The 24,338-nt window shown below is 41.3% G+C and overlaps 1 protein-coding gene across 5 annotated transcripts in view; it reads right to left on the bottom strand.

Moving 5' to 3' along the window:
* MAD1L1 (MAD1 mitotic arrest deficient like 1) overlaps positions 1 to 24,338 on the bottom strand; it is a 320,017-nt gene that overhangs the window by 261,612 nt on the left and 34,067 nt on the right. For all 5 annotated transcript variants that reach the window (XM_040647851.2, XM_004945136.5, XM_040647852.2 and 2 more), the window contains one exon: positions 22,424 to 22,510. In XM_040647851.2, coding sequence (XP_040503785.1) covers positions 22,424 to 22,510 — 87 coding nt within the window. The remainder of the gene's footprint in view (positions 1 to 22,423; positions 22,511 to 24,338) is intronic.

Below are 24,338 nucleotides of genomic sequence, written 5' to 3' on the forward strand. Positions count from 1 at the left end.
TAGCAGCTCAGTCTTAATCACAAGCACCTGCTCTTTACTTGTCTACAGGTGATCTGAAATTGGAAAAACAACACTGGGCAAGTGCTTTAAATAAGAAAAAAGTTACAGGTGACAAAAGCAGTTTCCAAGTTTATTGAACACTTGGAGGTTTTGTTTGTTTTCTCTTCGTACTTTAGAAGTCCATTGTTGCTACCCTGAAGGGCTTGAAGACTTGCAAGGAGTGAAGTTATGATGCGAGATGAGAAAACAGACTACAAAGTCACTGCTGACACAGCAGGAATAGTTGTGGATGTTGTCCTGACAGAAGTGAGACAGCAAAGGAACAACAGCAACACAATCAAGCCCACAAGGCACAGGACAAGCAGTCATTTGACAAGCCTTTACACCAAGGCTTCTTATCAGTCATCTGCTGATACTAATATAAAATAATGAAATAACTATGTTGAGTGACTGCAGCAAAATCACACTCTTTAAACTCCAGATACATTATTTTGCTCTGGCACAAAGCAATGTTCTTTGTTCTGGTAAGCATTCAGTACTTCAGCCTTGTAACCATGTGTCATATTGACGTTTCTCACTAAACACAGAAATGTTTTTAAATGTAGAGTAAATGGCAGAGTGGGGATGATACCAAACTGAGGGGCAGAAGAGTCACCATTATTTAGGTTGCCTTGACACATCATTCACAAGGTGGTCAAAAGTAGTACACAAAGCTGGGGCTTTTTTTCCCTATCTTCCCAGGTAACTGTGAAACAAAATCCCAGCTCTAAGAGAAAAATGTATGTATAATAAGCACTTACACAAATTAAATGAATTTCTGTATGACGTATCCTAAATCTCCATGAAAACAAGAAAAATAGCCCCAGATATCATCAACAACAGATTAGAAGTACAGACCATGAATGTGGGACTTTGCCAAAGGTAGCACAATAAAAATAGCTCAATCTGTAACAGCTGTGGGTACACAGACACCAAAGAATCAAAGAAGGAGAACAAACTGCAGCCTGCACAGAAGACATCAGCATGAAGAATGGTTAGATCAGATGGAAAGGCCTAGGAAGGAACCGTTCATAATCCACAGCCAGGAGATGGAGAGATGGGCTGCAGGGAGTCCTGGCACAGCCTTCCTATTGGCTTCATCCCCCACACAGCCACGGTTAGCATCTCCATCACAGGGATATCAATGAGCCTGCTGTAACACATACATCTGAAATATGACTTCAAGTTCAGAGAACATTCTTTCTAAAGTTAGACAGGTAAAACAGTCTGTTAAAGAGCAATTAAGTATATTACAAACTGGGTTCAGCTGGCCGAGGGAATCAATAGATCCCCTGGTTCCACATCCCTGCAAGTAATGAATCGATCAAGTGAGCATATTGCTCCACTCCCACACAGAAAGCAAATCTGTTTACAACCCTGGAATAACTAAATGAAACTATGTCAAACTGCACCCTAAGTTTTCCTCAACACACAATATTAACAGCAGAGGACTGAACGGTCAATAGTAGCAGTTGCACTATGCTGAAGAAAAAAACATGGAGAGTATGATTGTTTTGTGTTGCAATAATACACTAGCAATGCACACAAACAAGAAAATGTCTGATATAAACAAACATTACTCAAAGGCATGAGGACACAGAAGCAGTAATACTGTGCATCTTACCTCTTAAAGGTCTGATTAAAACTACTACATCACTGCAGAGAGGTTAACTAGCACCCATCTATTCCAAGTGCTGGACAGCTATTGAATTGGAGAACTGATCTCATTTATTTAAAGCATAGTTGCAATCTGTATCTCTAGGAAAAAAAAGCATTTAAAATTGTTACAGAGCAAGAACCACATCTACATCCAGCTCTAACTTCTGCACTGTATCGATCTGATCTACGCTGGACTCAGTTTGCTGAACACCAACTCCTGATGCAGTTGAGCTACTGCAAACATCCAGGGAATACATAAAGGCACCAAGCATGTGTCTCCTGCATCATTATTCACCCAGAAATGGAAATAGAGGCCTAACTTTTGTACAGTGCTTTTATATCTGGCAAGGAAGGGTACAAACTCAGAGGGCAAAAGGAGAAATTCCAAATCCTTCACCTGTCATGAACCAACTGTAGAATCATTTGGCAAGGAATCAGCTCTGGACTTCTTTAATTCTATGAAAGAGATTAAATAAGGATAAAAAATAACCTGAATTAACCACACAGGATTAGAGAAATCCAGCAATCTCTTGGAAGGTGAACCCCATGCTCAGAAGAGGTGTAACAAACTCAGCTCAAGACACCAGTGTGAGGAAAAGTCTATTACAAAGCAAAAGGCTCAAAATAACAGCTCTCGAGAAAAGGACAATTTGAATTTAGCCATTGTTTCTACTATTATCCACGACACACTCAACCAAAGAAAAGCAGGTTTTGGTACAAAAAAATGTCAATGCTTATTGAACACCTTAATAAAGAACTGTATCCTTCAGTGATGCAAAATCAAAACCAAATCAGTATTGCTCGGTCAAAGCTGTCAACCCAGCTTATTTAGCCCTATTCCAACTCAGCTTTCCAATGTATAAAATAACTCTTCCAAATAAAGGATTTCAACATTTCGAACAATTAAAACAACCCAAAACATACTGCAATCTACTCATCTAGGCGTAGCACTCCTTCATGTTTTCCCCTACCACCTGTTTTTCTCTACCTACTTGTTCCATTTTCAATTAAATTACAATCCAAACTAATTAAGATAAGAATCACTTTGTGTTCTTGCTAAGCAACACAAATAAAGAGATCCCTCTCACCTCTGATGGACTCAGGGTAACAAAGGCAAACAACTCACCACCCCAGAGGTGAAGCTGAATGCTCTGATTTATAAAGCACTACTAAAGATAAGTTGGAATGGAGAAGAGCTGCATACAAGCATGGAAGGTACAGGGCCTTTCCTCCTCTTGCAAGGCCAACTATCCTTCCAATGAAAGGGAAAGGTGATTGCTGCTGCCCACAGGGGTCTTCCAAGACATATAATGTACCCATCATTGTTTCAGTAAGCTCTCATGCAGAAATCGAGAAACACCTCATCTTCATCACCGTTCATTTGCCCTCAGCATCAAGCACAACCAGCAGCTTTGAGAAGCTTTCAGCAGGAAGTGCTCAGCAACTTTGGTGAGACAGCTTGAGTAAAACACGAACTCATTCCCACTCCCACTTTCCTCCCAAAGAAACAAATCAGATGTGAATCCTTAGATAAGGGCAAAGAAAACCCAGCTCACTAATGAGAGCACTGTTTGAATGTCAGTCTTTCAGCCCAGCGCACCCACAGCACTGCCTGACTACTACAGCACTCTCACATTTAAAATAAAATTGTTTTGTAAGTGTGCTTTCCAAAAAAAAAGATTTGGAAAACCTCTCTGCTACATTCTAAGAAACAAAGGCCTGCATGGGTGGACCTCAGCATCTTCCAGTACATAAAGTATCAGGGCAAAGTGCATTTATTTACCAGTTCCCAAGGACTCTGCTGCCCCAGGCACTGCTGCAAGACACACAACTTATTGTTTGGGGATTGATCTAATTTTAGCGTTTATTGTATTTCATCGACTGCTGCTCTGAGAAGAAGTGATTAATAGAAAGAATTCTATGTATCCTCCTCCAGAAGTTTTCCAACGCAGTAATCAGAATAAAAACAACTGCATTTTCATGGTTTTTCCATTTTAGTGCATTTCCCCCACATGTAAAATAGTAGAAGTGAACTCCAAAAGTAACATTTCAATCCCTCCTGTAACACGTAGGTAAACACAGTTGGGAGTACTGCAGTTGTGCAACTTTTTTTTGAACAACAGAATTACATTTGACATCTAACAAAGCCATACATGTAAGACTATACAGCCATTTATCACAAGACTTGGCACTTATTAAGGAAGAAGACTGATTTTTAAAAGCCAACAGTTAAAACTGCTGTTTATCTTTGGTTGTTGGCACTCAGCTCAGTTCTCATTCCCAGTCACTTCAGCTCCCCTCCCCACCACACACAGGCAGGCAGGGCCTGATGGCAGCAGCAGTTCTGAGGCTGCTGTGCTAGGGAGGAACCCAGCAGCCCAAAGTGCCCTGGGGAAGAGAGAGAAGCACAAGGGCTGCAAAATACCAGGAGGTGAGGATGCCAATAATGAGAAAATATTGACTGTATTGACCATATGAGACATAGGTTTAGGCGACAGAGCCAGTGCAAAAACTGAAATCAAATCTATTCAAGTCTAATTATAGGCATATCCAAAAGATCAAATATTTTTCCACTCCATGACTGAATTTTCTCCCTTTCAATCCTGCCCATATATTAGTTCTCTTGACATTCTCTTGCTTTTTCTTGGGATAGCAAATATCATGATTTCCTACCAAGAACACAGCCTAGATGCAGTGAAAGAAGCTGAGACATTCTGGTATGGAGCCACCCTCTGTCCACATGGCACTATAATACACACACATACAACATCAGATACTGACCAGAACAACTAGTAAAGCTGTATTTCTTTGGATTTTTGTCATACCTCCAGAACTCTCCCTGTCAAGTAATATATCACATGCCTTCCCACACCACCCTTATCAGCCCAACGTTGTCTGTGCTTCCTCTTCTCTCACCTCCCCGCTCTCTCTCCTCATCCTCTACTACTTATGAATGTGTGGGCAAAGAAAGCACATGCTCTTCTTCTTGCCACTCTCCAACTAAACTGAGCAAACCAGCTGTCCTTGCATTTTGCTTAAGTGAAAGCAATACATTTGCTCCTCTCCCTTGTTGCTTTGCTCAAAGCTTCACAGCTTTAAAAGACCTCCCCAGCTCTCAAGTCTGACCAATGTAGCCAAGAGGCTGACAAAGGCAGCTACAGCCCAACGAACAAACTTAATTCCTATGTGAAGCTAGTCCAAAAAGTGATTTTTCCTTCCTTTTTAAACAAAGAAGCTGGCATGACAGCCTGGGGAAAAAGAAAAAAAACATGCTACAGTGCAGTCAGTGCAAAAGCCTCAAGACCTGTGCTTGTACAGCATTAAAACCAGAGCACGCTGCCAGGCAGGCAGAGTGAAAAGAGCAACGTCTCCCCCAGGACTCCCAGACTTGGCATGAAGTCTCAGCAGATAGAGCACACGTACACCTGAGGTGTGATTCTCAGCACAGGGGAGGCTCAGAGAGAGCAAGTGTCAGCTTAGGGCAAGAGGAACAAGACCAGCACTTAAACTTAGAAGTACTGACAAGTAAAAGCCTTGCTCTTGTAGGGAATTTTCATGTGCAACAGATAAATTGTTGGAATATGCTGTGGATACAATATAAGTCTAGTATAAATAATTTTCCTCTTCAATTATAGCAAAATTCAACAGCTATTTTCTCCAAGAATGAGTGGGAAGGAAACATTTTGGCTACTGACTGACATTCCTTCGAATGTCATACATCACTAATAGTGAACATAGAGCCTGGAACACAATACCTTCAGAGAAGTGTGAAGAGGTTGGGATGTAGTGGTTTTCAATATCTGGAGGTTGTATAGAAGCAGAAAAGTACCACCTACTGCTGAGCATCATCAGCTGACAGCCTGCAAGAGCACCTATGGTCTGGGGTAAAGCATATGTTGAATCTTTTATGGTAAGAATTAGAACTGCAAAGAAAATGCAGTATGAATCCTTGTAATTAGCACCACATGCATTCTGGACATATTTAGTACAGGATCTTCTGATGTGGCAGCAATAATTAATATTTGGACAAAGACCAAGTGGGCAAAGAAAAGAGGGGGGCAAACAGAAACCCCAGATAGTAATTGAAGACAAAACAAAATCTGACGGTAAGCCAGGATTTCAGTGGCATTCCAAACTGCAGTGATACATCAAAACATGTCAGATCAACCCAAAATATATCAATCTTTCTCCAGAAAAAAAAAAACATGAAAGACAGTTTGCACACCAACAGGAGAAAAGGAACCACACGATGTTTTAAGAGTCGGGATATTCAGTTTGCCATCTTGTGGCTGACTACTGAAGCTTTGATCCGCGGTTCCCCTGATCACAGAGAGCTCCAGAAAAATCTCATTAGCAAATGAACAACGCAGGCCCCCATTTCTTCATTTACATTTGTTTATCATTTTTATTTCTCAATTATTAATTGAATCAGATACATTAATTACTACAAAAGCTATTCATACAGTTGGGAGGATTGCTGTCTGAGGGGATTTGTGTGCTTATTTCAAAACATTATCTGGAGGAATCCTCTTTCTCAACCTCTTCATTTTTTCTTTTTTTAACACTACTTCCACACGCTGCTTCCCCAGCAGCAATAAATGGTTTCAGGAGACCAAAGGCAGCCCAAAAGGTGGCTGCCACTAAAGCCTTTAGGTTCAACCTGTCAGGATCTCATCTCAAAACCAGCATCAGACAGAGCCTCACCAAGACATCCACATACAGAACTACTTCATCAGTGGATTTCCTACCTCCACAACATCCAGGCGAAAACTCATATGCTGTGTGTTTAATCACAAACATTTTAGCAACAATAAAAACGACAACATTCAAAGCAGAAAGAATAAGTTCTCTTTCTTTCCCTTCTCCTGAGAATGAAAATGTTCTCTTCTCCAGTGAACTCTCCAGCTTATGTCACCAGCAGTTCATAGCACAGTTCTGTGCACTGAATGACAATTATTCTTTGCTCTAGTTCTACCCAGGCCCAGTGCAAAAACAGAAGAGCTTTATGAGCCCAGCTGGGCAGAGCTCCTTTAGAAATGTATGCAGCATTCACTTTCCACAAACACTAAACTACGATGACAAATATTAGCAGGACAGAAATAACACAACATCTCTCAAAAAAAATACAAGTAGTTCTTAAAAGCTCACTGAAGACTTGTCCAAGTAAACAGGCCCTTCCCTATACCCTTTTCAGTTTTTTCCTGTATCAAGAGCACACATCCACGCATAATCTAACTTGGTCTAAGCACCCATTTATTTCTGTCTTTCCAACAATTAACTAAACTACTCATTTCTTCATTGTCAAACCATGTAAATAACTTTGCCAGCAGCACAACTAATCTCTTTCATAATTGTAAGAGATACTAAGAGCTTCCTTTCATCTTCCAGCAAACATATATTTAGCTGGTTTCCAAATACCTGCTGTAATTTATTATCCAGGGCTGCTCCTCGCCCACGGCAGTATCTTTTCTATAATTCAGCAACATGCTAAGCAAGGATCCGACAGCACACCGTACAGCAGCAGTACATCACTTCTAAGATGTTCAAATTGTTTCCCAATACCAATGAGAGTATTTATTTACCTGTTCATACTACTGCTATATACCAGAATGCTTTTTTTGAACCAATAAGTACAAGAACACCCAAAATGTTTTTCTTCATCCAAGAATACAGCCAGGGTATCTTTCCAATGGGCTCTGTACAAGCCTGTTTTTAAATCCTCTAGCACACACTCCATTTAATAAAATAGGTTATATGAACTACATCATCCTGGGTCCTGGTGAACTCATAACTCAACCAGAATTTGTTCTGCCTTCCACTTCCAATCACCTTCAAGCCTGAATTTCCCTTGAAACATTCATTTTCACTTCTTGTAGGGCCAAATCAACAGACCAGACAGACCCAGTACTACCATTAGAAATGGAGGCTCTCTCCTTTAATAATATTATCAACCAATCAAGCAAAGACTCAAAGCTGATATTATAAAACACCAACAGCATTACAGAAGACAGCAACCCCAGAGTTCCAGCAATTTGACAGTACTGAGAGAAATCCAATGACCAGCATCCCAGAATATGTCACAGGAAACAAGAAAACCTTTCTGCCAAAAAAGGTTTATGGCTCTGGGTCACTGCCTTCCTCCTGCAAGCACACTGAGTGGTTTTGGCTAGCTTTTAGCTCTCTTTGAGCTCACCCTCAATACTGTATTTCTTATCTTACAATCCCTATTGACATAAAATCTCTTTCCACTTTGTACACCGTCTGTCTTCTGCTTCTGCCCTATTAACTCATGTCAATATAGCAAAGGGAGCAAAATAAAGCAGCAAAGTCGATACGCATCCATTACAGTTTTGTGCAACTGCTGCAGTGAAGAGGAACAAATAGGTCAAAATTGGAGATGGCTCTGGGAGCCGCCTCAGCCACACTTGGCATCAGATGTGACCACAGCTTCACTTTCCTGTGGCTCACACAACAAAGGAAGTGGATGCACTGATCAGAAGTTCATCTCCCTAATTAACACAGGGCATCCTGATTACTCTCAGCAAAGACCACATGCTGAAGCAGAAACTGCTGTCTCCAGTGTGCTTTCAAAAATAAAAGTCGCTTGCTGAATACAGGTTATCTCCATTAAGTAAACTACAAACTGTGGTGTGATTTAACAGACAGTGCCACCTTCTTTCCTATGCTTTTTCTGCCCTTCCCACAACTGCACTTTAACTAAATCTCAAAGTATCTCTGGGAATAAAGGAATGCATCATCACTGAACACTTAACTGGACAGGATGATCTCTTTTCTTCCCCAATCCCTGCAACAATAGGAACACTAGAAATCTGCAATTCATAACAAAGAAGAAAGCATTTATCAGACAGAATAGAAGAGATTAAAGCATTTCTACTACTGATTGGATGACCACAGCATCACATTACCTCTGCTCCCGCTGCTACAGAGGAAGTGATTGAGCCCTGGCACAGGGGCTTGCTGCATGAGGAAGGGGGCAAATCCTCTCCCCAGAATTTTAATCTCTTACTCCTGGAAGCAGGAAATCATTACCCAGCACAGCAGAGAAACAAATGCTACTTCTCATCCAATGGTCTCTCCCTGCTGGTAATTTCTATATGAGATACAGTTTATTTCAAAGAGATTGCATAACGTATTGCAGCAAAAAAAAGGGGGGGGGGGCTGCACAAAAAAGGAATGAGAAAAAGAGAAAGATGAGATTGTGAATACAAATTAAAGACAAAGAAGAAAAGAGTCTGAGTGAAATCTGTGACTGTGGAGCAGTAAAATACATTAATTCATGCAGTATGTATTTTGGCAAGACATTTTTCTTGCCTTTTATACACACCTGGGCTTAAATCAATCCTCATCTCTCCTTTCCAGTTGGGTCTAGGAGAAAAAGGTAAGAATCTGAGTGCTGGACTGATTCCCACGTGAAGAGATCTGTGACTCCTCTCCAATTCTATGAGTTTTCCACTTTGCAGAGCCCACCTCTGCACACAGAGGCATTCCAGAAGCACAGCTGTGTAAGGTGGGAAACGCACCAAAGCCCACAGCTGGCTGGGCAGGTCACTACTTAAAATTCAAAACTCACCCAGCACCACAAAAGGAGGTTTTGACTTCACTTTATCCTCATATCTGCAGGAACAATTTCTCAAAATAAAGGATTATTTTCTAAATCAGTTAACTATTTGAAGACAGGCCTATGCAGACACACAAGCCTACCATCCTCTATTTCAAAACTACCTCTAACATTAAGAATAGAAACCTTAACACCACTTATATGCATAAGAATGTCTGAAATACCATAAAAAACACTGAATGTTCTTCTATGTAACCATGGTGTATTTACTTTAAAGAAGCTACATAATACAAGTTGGCTGCTGTTACCAAAGGTCTACAAAACAATATTTTCTCTATATTACCAGATCCTGGACATGGATTTTCATAATCTCAGAACCAATCTGCATAGTAAGTTCCTAGCTTTCATATTTATAAAGAACCTTAATAAAATGGCACACTCTGAGCTGGTTCCCAGAGTGATCAAATGGATGCAATAATACAATTCCTGGAATAAGTGCATTTAATGTCATTCTCTGTCCACATTGTATGACCGTTAAACCATTTGCACAAACCAAAAGCAGGCTTTTATTTAATCACTAAGACCACTGGCAGCCTGTAAAGCCATTACATTTCACACTGGGGCCTTCAGTCTGCGGACAGGATTCTGACACATGAGCTGTGCCTCCGCAGACACCAGGCTGTAAGCAGTCCCAGGCACGATGGTGCAGAAAAACAGTTAGAGCTCCAATTGCCTATTCATGAACAACTCACGAAATAATCAAGTGTCAGTTTTAAAACGTGTTAACCAACCGCTACTAAAGGCATTCTTTCAATACTTCTGACGGATTAAGTTTAGTTGTTCTGTTTTCTTTTTTAAAGCAGCAGCAGCAAACCAAATAGTCCCTGTTCTAATATGGTGAAGGCTCCAAGAAGAAGAGCCGGTCTGTCTCTGTACCAAGCTGTGCATACAGCACAAAGTCGCTGCTAAGAGACAGAAGTTTGTGACATCTATTAGCTGGAAGTTGACACTCAGAAATCATCATCAATGTTTTACAGAAATATTTAATACCCACTAAGCCGTGGTGAAATCAGTGAATTGAACAGGCAACACCACAAGCACCAGTTCTTCAACAGTTTTAATGTCAAGAGGTATTAAATGAAGTTCTGGCCCATATGGAGATCACAGAGACCAAGCTTTCCCCTCTCTGAGGGAAGTTTCAAAGCCATATATTCAACAGTTAAGGAGTGTCAAATACATCCATGAAACCATACACCGATAACTATCTCCCTTCAAGCTATTTTAGTTTTACAACGCAGGGGAGGTAACTGACTTCCTGAAGCAGAGGGAGGAAATCTTTTAAGTATGGATCACATATCATAGCAGAAAAACTAACCACAATTAATAGAAAGAGCAGCATTGCTTGTAATTCCAACATTTGTAACCCAGCCCTGGCTTGGGCAGGGCTCTGATCTACTGACACTCATGTGCTCCTCCCCTCAGAAGGGCCTTTGCATCCGAAGTGAAGTAGGAAAGCACAGACGAGCAGTTGTCATCATTTGGCTCCACTTGGAAAAGCAACAAAACCCTCATCAATGGCTTAGAGCTGGCAGGAATAGCACTGGCACATGCACAGGTCCCTCACAGCTCAGAATTCAGTGACAGGTCCTTTCCATGCTCTTGGTTACGAATGAGCAGCCAGTTCCAAAGGGTCTCAGCTATAACACAATACATTTAACTACACCATATTGCTACATACATAGAACCTGCTGAACCTTTTTCCTGAAGCAGCCACTCTTCTCTCTTCAGAACTGAGCTGATGTCTCAAAGCATAAACCAGCTACTCAGATGAAAAGAGGAGGAGGAATTTTTTATAACAATGAAATTCATTCTCAGCTGTGACAGGTCTCTTATTTCTGAACCATCTTCACTAAGGTGATGATCCTGGACTTTCAGTTTAAGCCTTTCAGCAACTCCCAAGCATCTTCTCTGCACTAAAAACACCTGCAGTGGACACTACCTCTCCTTTCTTTCTAGGTTTTATGACCTACTACATTAAAACCAGTTTAAATGTAATAAAGTCTGCAACGTTTACAGCTGAAAAATATAGGAGAACACTAAAATCAGCCAAGCATAAAAACACAGGGGTTGTATTCTCTGCTCACTTCCCAGGGACAATATACACAGAACAGCAAGGACCACAATGAAAAGGAATTTAAATCCATTTAAAATTCAAACAACCTTTCCTCCTACCAGCCAGGGACTCGAGGGACATCAGCACACAGAGATTCACTCTTCTGTGTTGTTTCCTCAGGTTTTCATTCTCACTTTTTAACATTGATTTATAAAAGCAGCGATCTGAAATATTGATGATTTACTCATCTCTCATATCAGGCTTTGCTCAGCTGCAGCTGGTTTTGCTGTAGCGATGTGCTTTCTCTTTCCTTCACACTCCACCCCTTTTCTGCAGAAGATGGAGTTAGAACGTGATTTTCAGATTGCTCTCTATTTCACCCTATCCTACCTACTCTCTCATTCACATTATCTGCCACGAAGACACATAAGGCAAAACAGTCAATTCCCGCTGATGTAAAACTTCAGTTGTTGTGACAGATTCTTGTCGAAGTGCAAAAACAAAACTGTTCTCACAACTGCTCCTACATGCACAAAGCACGCAGAAGCCAATGGCAGTGCATCACAGTCATCGGTCCCAGAGCCACAGAACTGCTGAGTTCTTCCACCATTTTGGAGGACTCCCACAGCTGTCTTAATGGGATGCTGTTTCATCAATGGGACACAGAGCTGATAGGAACAAAAAAAAAACAATGCATCTGCTTCATAACATGATAACATGAAGCAGAATGACAACATTTGAGTTACAGGCAAAAATGTTTTAGGAGCTGCCAATGAAAAGAATAGCACTTTTGGGAAAGCCCTCCACAAGCAGCAACACAGACAGGTTTTAGTAAATATGAGCACAAGCCTTTGTTCATTGTCACTTTCATAAGCCAAGACAAATCGCTTACTTGCTCAGTGCCATACAAGTTTTGTGCTTCAGCTGCCTCTGAAGGCACACTGAGTTTTGAACACTTCTGCAGCCCAGTCTCAGCACTGGCCCCTCAGATCCAATCCCATCCTGGTCCTGTTTCCCTTACACAGCTGCAATGCCTTACAAAAGCACCACATCAGATACTATAAGCACAACCCATACCCTTGCACACTCTGAAACAGCACAAATAGCAGTTTATTGGGCTTCAGAAAGGATCTGTTCTGGGCCAGGTGGAAATATGCAGCCAATCAAGCATCAGCCTCCTCCTAGAAGAAAATGGTATTAGAAATCCTGTGTTGTCTGCCCTACCCTACTCCTCTATTGCTCTCTCCAATTTCCTGCACCCCACCTGACCTGCACAGAAGCCTCTCCTGACACAGCAAGGAGCACATGGTTCTATAAATCCCAGAATGAGAATACATAAATGGCTTCTATATCGGTGCAAGTCAGAGTAGTGTCCTCCCTCTTAAATAATAAGAAACACCTTTCTCTAGACAGGTGTTGATTTGGGTGGTTGGTTAGAAAGATTAATGTCTGAACCAAACAAAAGGAAGTGGACTAGATACAGTCAGCTTTAATTGTCTCTGCTACAATCAATTTTTGCATCTGGAGGCATGGTTAATAAATAACACTTCATTTTGGGATTCAAATCCATGAGTCCCCAAGCACTACTCTAAACAGGACACGTTCCTAGAGTGTAGGTTAATGTCTCATAGCAGAGACAATGCTGCTCTTATCTCTCTTCAAAGCAACAAAGCTGGAGGAGAAGGAACTTTGGAACTGTGGAAAAAAACACAAAAAAAGTAGCCTGACTGATGAAATGTGGTTACACCTGCACTGACTCCTTCACTTGATTCAGTTCTTTACCGACACGAGGAACCTCTTTGAGGTCTGTACACGTTAACAAAAGATGTCAATCAAAGCCACTCACTTTATTTTTAAAACATCAAAACCAATGAAGTCTGATGATGTCTGACCAGGTCTGCTGGGTTTACAAGGAGAAGGACACTAACTTCTGCCAGCCTCAATGACAGCTACAGCATCCATGAGAGCTGCTCCTATCCTCTCTCTCTTTCATTTCTCATTCAAGAGCCAGACAAAAGTCTCCAAGGACAGAGAAAGAAAAAAAACTACTGAAGCTTCAGCCTCTCTCCTATATTCCGTTGAAGAACAGCTGCATTAATTTAAGGAAGCAGTGAGTTATCTTAAGACAAAGGAAAAAAATTCCAAATTAAAATCTTGCAAGAACCGAGAGATGTCTGCTTTATACTTAGAGGAACATTTGAAACAAGGCTCACATTCTCATTCACAAGTTTGCCACCAAGCTACAAGTTTCCCAGGGGACCTGGCATGAATTTCAAGTTTCCTCTGACTTAAAATATTAATGAATACTTGTTCAAAAATGTGCCCATGCCACAGTTTATACACACAACTCCCACCTTCGAGAAGAACCCCTGTAAGACAACCCAGTTTAGGTGTTCCTCTTCTGTCAGAGACAGCTCTCCAGCCATTCACAACAGCCACTCTATAAAGTTCTTGTAGAAAGCAGTACATTCTACACAGTAGAACTGTGTTCTGGTTTGAGGAGATGACTAAAATGCATTTCCTCTAACATATAAAAGGCATTTCCTTTGGAGGCATCTGCAATCCACGCAAATAAGAGGCTTCCAGAAGGTCACTGGCAATATAAAGCGTAATTAGCTTAAAAACAAAGAATTTTTTAGGCAACACTTTGCCCCTGGTTATCTTACTATTGCTTTTTTTGTTACAATCATAGTTATTATTATCAGCATTTTTCTCCTTTTGGATATCATCAGGGGGCTGGGGAGGAAGAACAAATGTACTGCTAGAAGAAATTATGTTACTTATAAAATAGGCCATTTAAAGACTTACCACCATTCTACATAAAGGTAACCAGCAGGTGCGCTTTAAAATATACATATATATAGTGTCCTATTTAAGAAAAGAAATGAGCCACTTTATGCTGTCCTAATAAGTTTGAGCAGTTATTTATAACTGACAACAGATTTTGCCACAAAAACCAACACCCCAACCCAGGAGGTATCAACAGCTGGACCTTCCCAGCATCAGCACAGCCTGCAGTACCCACATGAACCAGAAGCAGAAATACTGCATCTCAGGAAACATGCTTTATCCTAGAACACATTTGGACAAATGAAGCTAAACTCATTCAGCATTCATTGTAATAGCAGCTTCAGACTTGCTGCTGCAGCTGACTGCCCAGGGGAGATAAGTCAAACAATATGATAAAATAATTTTATTGACGGTATAGAAAACCACGTTTTTGATTAATATAAACTTGAAGCTCTAGCCCCTTAATTGCAAGTCAGACATATTTGTGCTGAGTCAGTGAATCACAGTATTTATTGGTATATACCTCCAGCAAAAACACGACAGACACCATATCTGCTTCTAAGCTCCTTCTACATGGAGGAAGTTCATACTATTAACGTGTTGTCAAAGTATATATACCTGGTCGTGCATCAGAACAGCTTAGTGTTTCTCATAGATGCTAACAGCATTTTCTTCACCTCTTCTGACATCCCCTCCATCCTACACGTGCCCACTACCTTCTCTCTCAAATTGTCTAATCAAGTTAAACTCAGAGCAATTGTTCTCAACCCATATTTAGTTTGAAAGCCTCTGTGCCTGTATCAGATCTGAGCATTGGCCATGTGCCCAAACATGTCTTTCTTCTAATCTTATCAGTTGCTCTAATGAAAGGTATTACTTCTCCCTACAAACCTTGATTTGCTGATTCTTCTCTGAATGATGAAAATGCACTCTGATTTCAACCAGCTCCAATTCTTACACCAGTACAAGGCTCACAGAATGACAAACCAAGGCATAAGACCCAGATGAGCAAGTTCACTCAGTAAACTGGGAGAGTAATGCAGCCAGCTTGTGTTGCCGTTGTATCCTTGATGGCACAGAATTCAGATTCCTTCAACTGAAGGGGATGCAAGCAGCACTGCTCCACGTTCCCAGTCACATGAGTGACTGCAGTCTTGCTCTTTTAGAAGATAAAGCTGCACCACCATAAAAACACACATTTGGTTTCCAGGAATCAGTTAATGCACTGCCTTGATGACAATGTTTACCTGTAAGCTGACAGAAGAGAGGCATTTCTTGCATTTGTCTGATCCATGGATATGCAATACTTTGTCAGTAGTCTCGTTTTAAAACACCACCACAAAAATATCATGGTACTTCCTTAAAACATACACTCTATTAGTATTATATACTTTGGACTCTATGTATTGCAAATGTCATGGGCTAGATCTGATAATCCCTTATTTGTACAGCCAGAAAGGGACACATTTTGTTTATTTCCATAAATATTTCAAAAGCTTTTTCTGGCTGAGAAACAGAAAGCCTCTTCAGTGGTTATTTCACCCACAAGAGTTGGATTTCTATTGCTTGGATAAAAGGAAAGTTGGAGGTTTTGTTGTTGTTGTTGCTTTAAACTAATTTCCACATCTTAACAGTGAGAACATATTTTACAACTTATGAATATGTTAACATTGTTTTAAATATTGAAAACGTGCAAAAAAGCAGTACATAAAATACGACAGAAAGGAAATTACATGTTGCAAGAACACCATCCTGTACTCTTATAAAGGCCAGTTTCTAACCCACCCATGCAGCCCCAAAGAGCCCTTTCCAGATGTCAGATCTGGTCCTTCTGGTATGACCAAGTATTAGAAATACACCAAGTCACCACTAAGACTAGGAATGAATCAGATGCCAACCTTTGGTTAAGAATATACAGAGAAGGAACCAGGATGGAACAAGGGTTCCATCTTGGTTAGCAACACCAGGTATCTGTGTTCATCTTTCTTCCCCCTCCCTTTTTCTCTCCCAGACACAGCACTACTTCAAAGCAGCCTTTTTTCCCCTATTTCTATGGACAAATCTTGAAAGAAAGAAAAAAAGTAGACTTCTGAATGAATCAGAGGGAGAAGCAGGAAAAAGAACCAGATGAAAAGTGGGAATACAGAGCACCAGCTCCTCGCATGGGCTTTAATACAATAGCCTGCCTTTCCCACCCCACCTCCTGTCTCAGGGAGTGACACCTTCCTGCAAAATGACTGCACTGAGAAACTGACTGTTTCTTCAGCACAGCGCTGCTGTCCCACTGCCACTGAGGTGCATTTTGCCTCTGTGCTGCCATGTAAGAACTAAGCAACCAGTCTGACTTTCAGAATCACAAACAAATAGACAAAGAAATTGGTTCAGGAATTGCCTCCTCATCAGGAGGCATGGAGGAAGATGGTAAAGCCAGCACAGCGCCCTGCCCAGGCCCAAGCAGCCCTCGGGGAGCCCTGCACCACCTAGCAGCAGGCCTTCAGCCATCAGCACAGCTTCCTAGGAAGCCTCGCCTCTCTTCCCTGTGCTCAACTCCTCCAAACCAACTACTGCCTCCTGAAGCAGCCCAACACCCCGAGCTGCGGTGCGAGGCCCCATCTGAGCTCTCCAGGGAAGAGCTTCTGAGGCAGCCACATTCACACCGAGCCATCCTGCAGCTTTTTCTTTCCTCCCTTTCCACTCGCAACGTTTTTTAGCTAATTGGCTCCAGAATTTATAAGGCTGGTGACAGCAGCCCGGCTGCGCAGGCGGAGCGGGAGGAGGGGAGGCAGCGAGCAGCGCAATGCTGCCGGCACCACCTTCTGTTCCCCGCTCAGTACTGCTGCACCGCTCCGGAGGGTTTGTGCAGACCCCAGAAAAGAAAAAAACAACCAGGAATCCAAATACGAAGCGCAGCTCAACTCACCACATCTGAAAAGGGGAAAATTAAGCAGACGGAGGGGGGGGATGCAATTACAGCAGGGAAAAAAAACCCCGCGTTTCACCATTAGCATGGCACAATAAGAAGGTTTGTCAGGCACCGGTTCAGCCTACACATGTTCACATCCGTCAGCATTTCCATGATAAATCCTAATTTTCGCCATTGTTGATCGCATTGAACTCAAACTTGGTATGCAAGTTTTTAGCACAGATGCTCAAATAAATTATGCACATTAGTCATTTAACTTTCAGAGCAGCGAAAGAAAGCTGCTTTTTGGTGGGGAGGGGGGCTGGCTGATTTATGACAAGTTTGGGGTTTTTCTTTTTGCCTTACGCAGCTAAAAAAGACAAGGCGGTTCATTTTTTGTGTTGGCTGAATGTATCCAACAGCAGGTCTCTTGTACCAATGGTAACGCTTGGATATTAGGAATCATCTTTGTAACCGGAACCCACCCTCCCCCAAAGTCAGTACAGTTTCCCCCCTTACCACACATCCACATGTGCCTAAGGACAAACACGGCGCATTAAAAAGAAGATACACAATAAAGATCTCCATAATAGCAGTCTGAAGACGTCGTGTGGTGGTGCTGACATGATCTGGACAGGAAATTGTTAAACAAGCAATCAGCCACAGGGCTGAACAGATTCTACATGCAGATACAATCAACCGACTGAGACATCCCAGCCAAGAGGAGACTTTTCAGACATAACAGCGTTTTGTTGAGTATTTGAACAGGCCCGACTTCACAGCAGGTAGCAGGATCTACAGAACTCATGTTTACCTATCACATTAACTGTTTATTGTAGACATTTTTCTGGTCAATAACATGAATTGCTGCCTGGACACCTGAGGGAATGTTTAATCAGCATCTCCAGAGGAGCACTAACAAATAAAAGCTTATTCTACTAATAGAAAGATGTACAAACAACAGGGATGCTAGTATGAACACCAACAGTCAATCACAACCCTGGGACAAGAAAAAAAGAACAGAGTTAAATAGCTTTTGCAACATTTTAATCATTAAAAGCAATCGGAGCATGGAAGAGATGCATTTTGCAGACCCTCCTTCCATGTTCTGGTCTCTAAGAAGCACAGTCAAATCAAAAGCAAGAAGCCAAATACTACTGTTTCTACCAGGTTTGCACAGCACATTCTCCACAGAGCTCCAGGCTGAAAAGATGTAAAATTATAGCTACATCTGTTCCCTGGAGACTGCTCTTTAGGCTCTCTCTATAGAATTGCTTTTCAACAGAACAACAGAGCGATTCCTCGAGTTCCAGAACTAAAGCTGCCCTGTTTCCTATAGGCTTCTCTCTCCCATGGTGAATACCTACTCCAATAATCTTCCATTTTCCACACCAATGTTCTGCTTGCAGGGCCCTGATAACTAAAGAGGGGGTAGCCTCACACTGCAGCAAAAAGATGCCCCTGCTGTAGCTGGATAGCTGTTTTCCTTAAATTTGCTAGGATTTATTATACTGGGGATCTGTACCACCTGCCAAACTTGATAGAAGACAACTAGCCACTGCAAGGAGTAGGGCAGGCACAGAAAGGTTCATATACATTCACACACAAAACACAGTAATAAGGCACACTGCCTCACTTGCTCAGGAAACAGGGCTAAGAATGGCACAGCCACGAACAGCAGAAGTCTGGGCAAAACCCCACATTCTTAGAATTAGAAGCAAGAAGTCAATGTCTCAACTAAGTTATTTTGTCTTATTTTCTGCTAGAGACTAACTATTGCATGAGGGAAGAAAATCAGGGAAGTTTTGTACCTACTCCATTATCATCATGAATAGCCAGATGTAACCTGGAAGCTTACAGTTTCAATGTGTTTATTTGAAAAGATAGGTCACTCAGTGAGACACTATCAACTACTTTCCTGTATAAAAAAAATGCAGGAAAGATTCACTTTGAGGAGGAGAAAGAGCAATACCCACCAGTCATTTCTTCCTAACATTGCTCTAAACAAATGCAGAACCTGCCAGCAGTTAATATTGCCCTGAAGCATTACACAAACATTTGCCTCATGTTAGATACACATACATCCCCACATATAAATCAAGGTGCAGTGTGCCATATAGTTGCACAAGAAATCCCTACCTTGTCCTATATTAGACATTAAGTGCTTCTTTTGATCACAAAATAACTCATAAAGCCTATCAAAAAGCTAGCACTTCTCTTGCTGTCAGATAAAAGACATTTCACTGTAATTAAACTTCTGCCCAACTTTCCAGAAGATTAGGGGAGAAAAGGCTGACAGGCTCCATCTGTATTTGTGACTGACGCTCCATGGGACATCCAAAGAAAGGAGAAGATGGGCAATGGATTTACAGCACACTTCTGAGCTAGCAGCACTTATGGAGACGGATGGCTCCAATCTTATTATTACTCACTCATTGTCTTTTTTGCTTGGAAAAAAAAGTCCCTGCTGCCTCTCTTAGAAACATTTTCTGTTCAGTTTGCCATCTCCATTCCCCAGCCTTCAATGGTTTGGGTTTTTATTTCATTTGTAAGCGATAACACACACAGCAGGTTGTTTGGGTAAGTCAGCTTTATGTGATTTATACGAATAAAGGTGTAAACAACCATCTCTTAAGAGAACTCTGTGAGCACTTGGAGAAGGAAAATATCATTTCAAACACTTTCCATCTATCCCTTTTCACATATAAAACTGTATGTCAAAACTCACGGCTGCCTTTCTGACACTAGGTGACAGGAATAAACTAGCAGCACTAAGATCCCAGCATCAGGATCAAAGATTTAGTGCTTCTCTCCCTTTCTTCAGGTGCCCTTCATTCTGTTTGAGGTGCTGACTTCACGTTGCCTTGTATTCTACACAATACCTTACTGGTCCAATGTCAGTGTTGCACATGGACAAGAGACCACCAGCAATCCATTAGTAACCGTGAAGTTCAGCCTGTTTAATGGAGCCATATGCCCTGTGGGAAACAGCACTACTGGAATGACTGTATGTCATAAGCTTTCATTCTAGATCACCTGAAGCACGCTGTCAGGCAGCTGAGCTACACATCTGTCTCTAGTTCTGTAGGAAGAGAAGGGACCTTACATAGCTATCTGATCCCTTGTGCCATCTTTTCCAAGCCTGCCTCATTTTCTAAAGTCAAGTCCTGCTCATATTTGGCCACATTAGCAATCAAGTTCTGTCTCACTATCAAACACCTCCTTTTATCAAATAAAAATTGAGGACTCTCCATCAGGCTGCGACACCAATAGGACGTAGCACATGCTCATCACACTCACTAAGAAATGTAGGCAAGATACTATCACTAACAATTAAAATGAAGACAGACAGCTGCAGTGTAAAGACAGAATACTCAGCTTGCAAAGAACCATACCAGGCCCTCCTCCGCCTATGCCAAAGTGCTCCTTGATAACCAGAAATACCACTCACTGATTGCATGCAGCCTCTCTGTTGTTTGGGTTAAATGATCAGCAGGTGAGTCTGCTGACCAATAGTGCCCCAGACATCCCATCCTCTCCCAGTGCAAGTGCTCTAAGGAAAAAACACAAATGCAGGCTGAACTGTCATGGACAGTCTGTAACACCGCTCATTTCTTCTGCTGAACATTGAGCTTTGCATGGCAAGAGGTAACCCAGAACTATCTTTGATTCTCTGCTTTAATGTCAGAAATAAACTCAGATGCCAACTTCTGATGATGTTTCCTTAAGTATCTACCAAATCATTAATTTTAATGGAGAAGTTTAATCAAAGCTTAATACGATCGACAAAATTCCTTTTGCATCTAGCTCTGTACACAAATAACCACCAACTATTTATAAATGAAATACAGAACTATCAGTACTGAAGACAGAATGCAGAGCAGCTCGAGGCTAAAGAAGTTATAGACGAGAAAACAATAGAAAGCCAAATAACTGCTGGGCTCAATCACTAGAGGGAGTCGTGGTCACATATTAAGTTACTGCAATATGCAGCCCACTCCACACACAATTATGAAACAAATAAAAGAAAACCATCAGCTGAATCTGGATGTCATTCAAGGGGAGAGAGAAAATTAGATTTGCTTCCTTAACAAGGTTTTATTTCCAGAGACTCAAAACCTTCTCTTGGGAACTTTCAAATCATCTGTAATGAAAGGTTTTAAGAACTGTATCTTATTGCCTACACTTTAAGACAGAATAAGGTATGTGACAGAAGAAAGCTGAAATTGTTGGTTTTGGAAATGACACACAGAGCATTTCATCAAGAAAATGCTACAATTTTAATTTAAGCAGCTTTACAGCCCATTTCACTTGAAATCAAAAAGTAATCTTAATCATGTTTTTATTTTTAAACTAAATTGGCACAATTACATCCAGCATGAACAGACAGCACCAAAAGGCTGCTTTCTCAACAGATGATTCCCTTCGGCCATTAATAAATTTAGAAGAAGCCTTGCTCTGAGAGGCTGTGGGTAACAGACTGTGGGGAAGAGAAGCGACAACTCAAACATTACCAATGTTCTTTTATTTAATCAATTATGACTTTGGGAGATTTGCTCAGTGCACTTTTAATATACAAAATGCCTTTTCTTTTTCCTCTAATACCATCCTTAAAATTCTTCACAGAAATGCAAACGATTTGGCTAGCAGTGCTCATGGCAGTTTACACTTGGCTAACAATTTCACAACTGACTAAACACTTTTCTTAACAGCAGCAGCACACAAAGCTTTTAACACCCAGCTTGAATTCCACCCATCATTTGCAAGGCAGAGACCATAATATGACCACCTCTTGAACCAAAATCTACTACATATCTCATGAAACATATGCAAATGCAGCCCAAGACAAATAAAAGCACTTGCCCAGAGCTCAATTACACAGTATTTGCTTTATATTTAACACATTCATAACAAAGGTGGAAATTCACCATGCTTCTACTGCTTAGAAGACGCAGCTAACACCTTAGCAATGCAAACTGCCCGTTTTGAAAGATGGAGGTATTGCTTTTAAACAGGAAGAGACACCAGGGCAGAAAGAGATGCGCGCTGAGGGTGAGAAGCGCTTTCAGGCACATTATGGAATCACATTAAGAAATGCTATGTGTGACCAACACAGTCTGGAAAGTAAAGCTCCAGCAGACAAATTCATTTCCTCCAGGAGATGTTCACTCCCACATCAGAGCAAAGGCTCAGACACTCTCCAGTTTTACATACATAGCCTCGCTCTATAAACCAACTGCTCCTTCCACAGACTAGCAGTGTTCTGCCACCGGAACTACAAACATGCTCATCCAATACTATCTATGCAAAGCAGTTCTCTAAGCAGGCAAACTACACTTACCTGTTTGTGATGGTAGAGTTCTGCTCTTTCAGCGCAAGCTCCCTTTGCTGCAGGGCCACAATTTGCCTTGAGAGATCATCAGGTGTCCTACAAAACAAAACAGACACTTTTAACAGATCAGTGATTGAAAGACTTCATTCCATTTATGATTATGAGAAAGGTCTCACAAAAAGCAGATCAAGAAATTTCACCAGCCAAAGCTATCCAGTCCCCGAGGATGACAGGGTTGCATCCTGACCAACATACATCAAAGCTGGTTTAAAGCCTTTAGTGTATGCAGTAATTACCATCCAATTCACAGCATCCCAGTGTTCACTTGAACCCATAAACCAACTTGAAAACCGTAGAATCAGAAAAAAAACAAGAAATTCTCCAAAGCAGGTGCTCAGTGTAAATATCCATACCTTACAAGGGAAGTCTATATAGCAACAATCTGATTTCAGCCTGGCTTCATCACCTTCTATCTGCAAGAAGCAGATCTGACTCTTTTTTCCTTAAGTAGTAAATAGTAAAAGGAAGTAAATGTTTTTTTCCCCACCATAATTTCTAACATGAAAATCAAGAGATGTGGTAAGGATGTGTGCTGTTATTGATGAGAAAAAATATATATATAAATTATGCTTCCCCTCCCAGTGTCCTCATTCACCTGCTAAAGTCAGCAGACACTTAAACAAAGCACAAAAATATCAAGCAGAAAGAAATGAACTGGGCACGCTTAGTCTGCCAAGAAGCTGTAAAGCAGACACACGGATTTCAACATGGACAATCTTTGCAGAGTTTAATGCCAAGTCAACAGGGTTCTGAAAAGCATCATTCTAAGCCTCTCGAACTTCACCCAAATATAGCAGATTTATCTGGCAGACAATATCAGGCATCTCTTTTGCAATGCGTTGAGTGCCTCCTCCCAGCAGAAGTGTTTGGTCTCTGCATCAATGAAGTAATTGGAGAGATTTTTAAATGGTCAGATAAGTATATTTGCCTCAGTTCTATTCTGGTGTACTCAGAAATTGATATCATCATGTATTAGGACTCAGAACTGAAATTAATCCAATAGTAAAATGAGATGGTATTATAAAAGCCCCAGATTTCTAGTAATGATAGCTACTGACAGATCTCCAATTAAAAAAAATCATTCTCATCTGTTAGGCCATTCAAATCATCAGCTTCCAATCCGAGTTTCAGCAATTGGCAGCTTTAGGCTCATGCTTATTTCTGAGGGATGTTTTCCTGGCACTGCAGACTTCAAAAAAAAAGTGGAGTGGCATGGATATAATAGAAAACAAAGTCAATGGGCATTAAGCTCCTCTAAAGAAGAGTTACCTTCCCATACAACTCAATTTTGTTGCATGATCAGAAACAGACATCCCTTGTGCACACTGGTACCAAACACCTTCACCACGAGGTTTCAAACCTGTTTCTAAAGTCTGCTTCCCACCCTGATCAAACAATTTGGTAAAACCCAAATTTACTCAGTCCCAAGTAGAGGAATGGCACAATTAAATTAAATCAGATGGGCTTTCAATATGAAGAGAACTGGTCAGCCTCCCAGAGCACCACAGATACCATCCAGCCCTGGGAACAGCTCTTATTTCACAAGTTTCTGAAGACAATGCTGCATTCAGATACACCTTCATCCCAGCACACTTAGCACATTCTGGCCTTGAGGTGTCTGCCTGATGGGCTGGCTGTGAATAACTTTTGTTATAGCTCCCTCCCTTCCCTATGAAACAACCAATACCTTAATTTGGATTAAAAAGCCAAGAAGTCTGCTTTAAGAGAATCTGACAGCAGTGCTTACCAACACTACTTGCATCACTGCTGCTTCTCAAGGAAAGTCTGAAACCCTGCCTTCAGATAAATACATCCAGACCCCCCTGTGGGAAATCTGCTTCTTTGTGCACTGCCCTGTGCTCCC

Source organism: Gallus gallus, chromosome 14 (genome assembly GCF_016699485.2).
Source record: "Gallus gallus isolate bGalGal1 chromosome 14, bGalGal1.mat.broiler.GRCg7b, whole genome shotgun sequence".
Taxonomy (NCBI): Eukaryota; Metazoa; Chordata; class Aves; order Galliformes; family Phasianidae; genus Gallus; species Gallus gallus.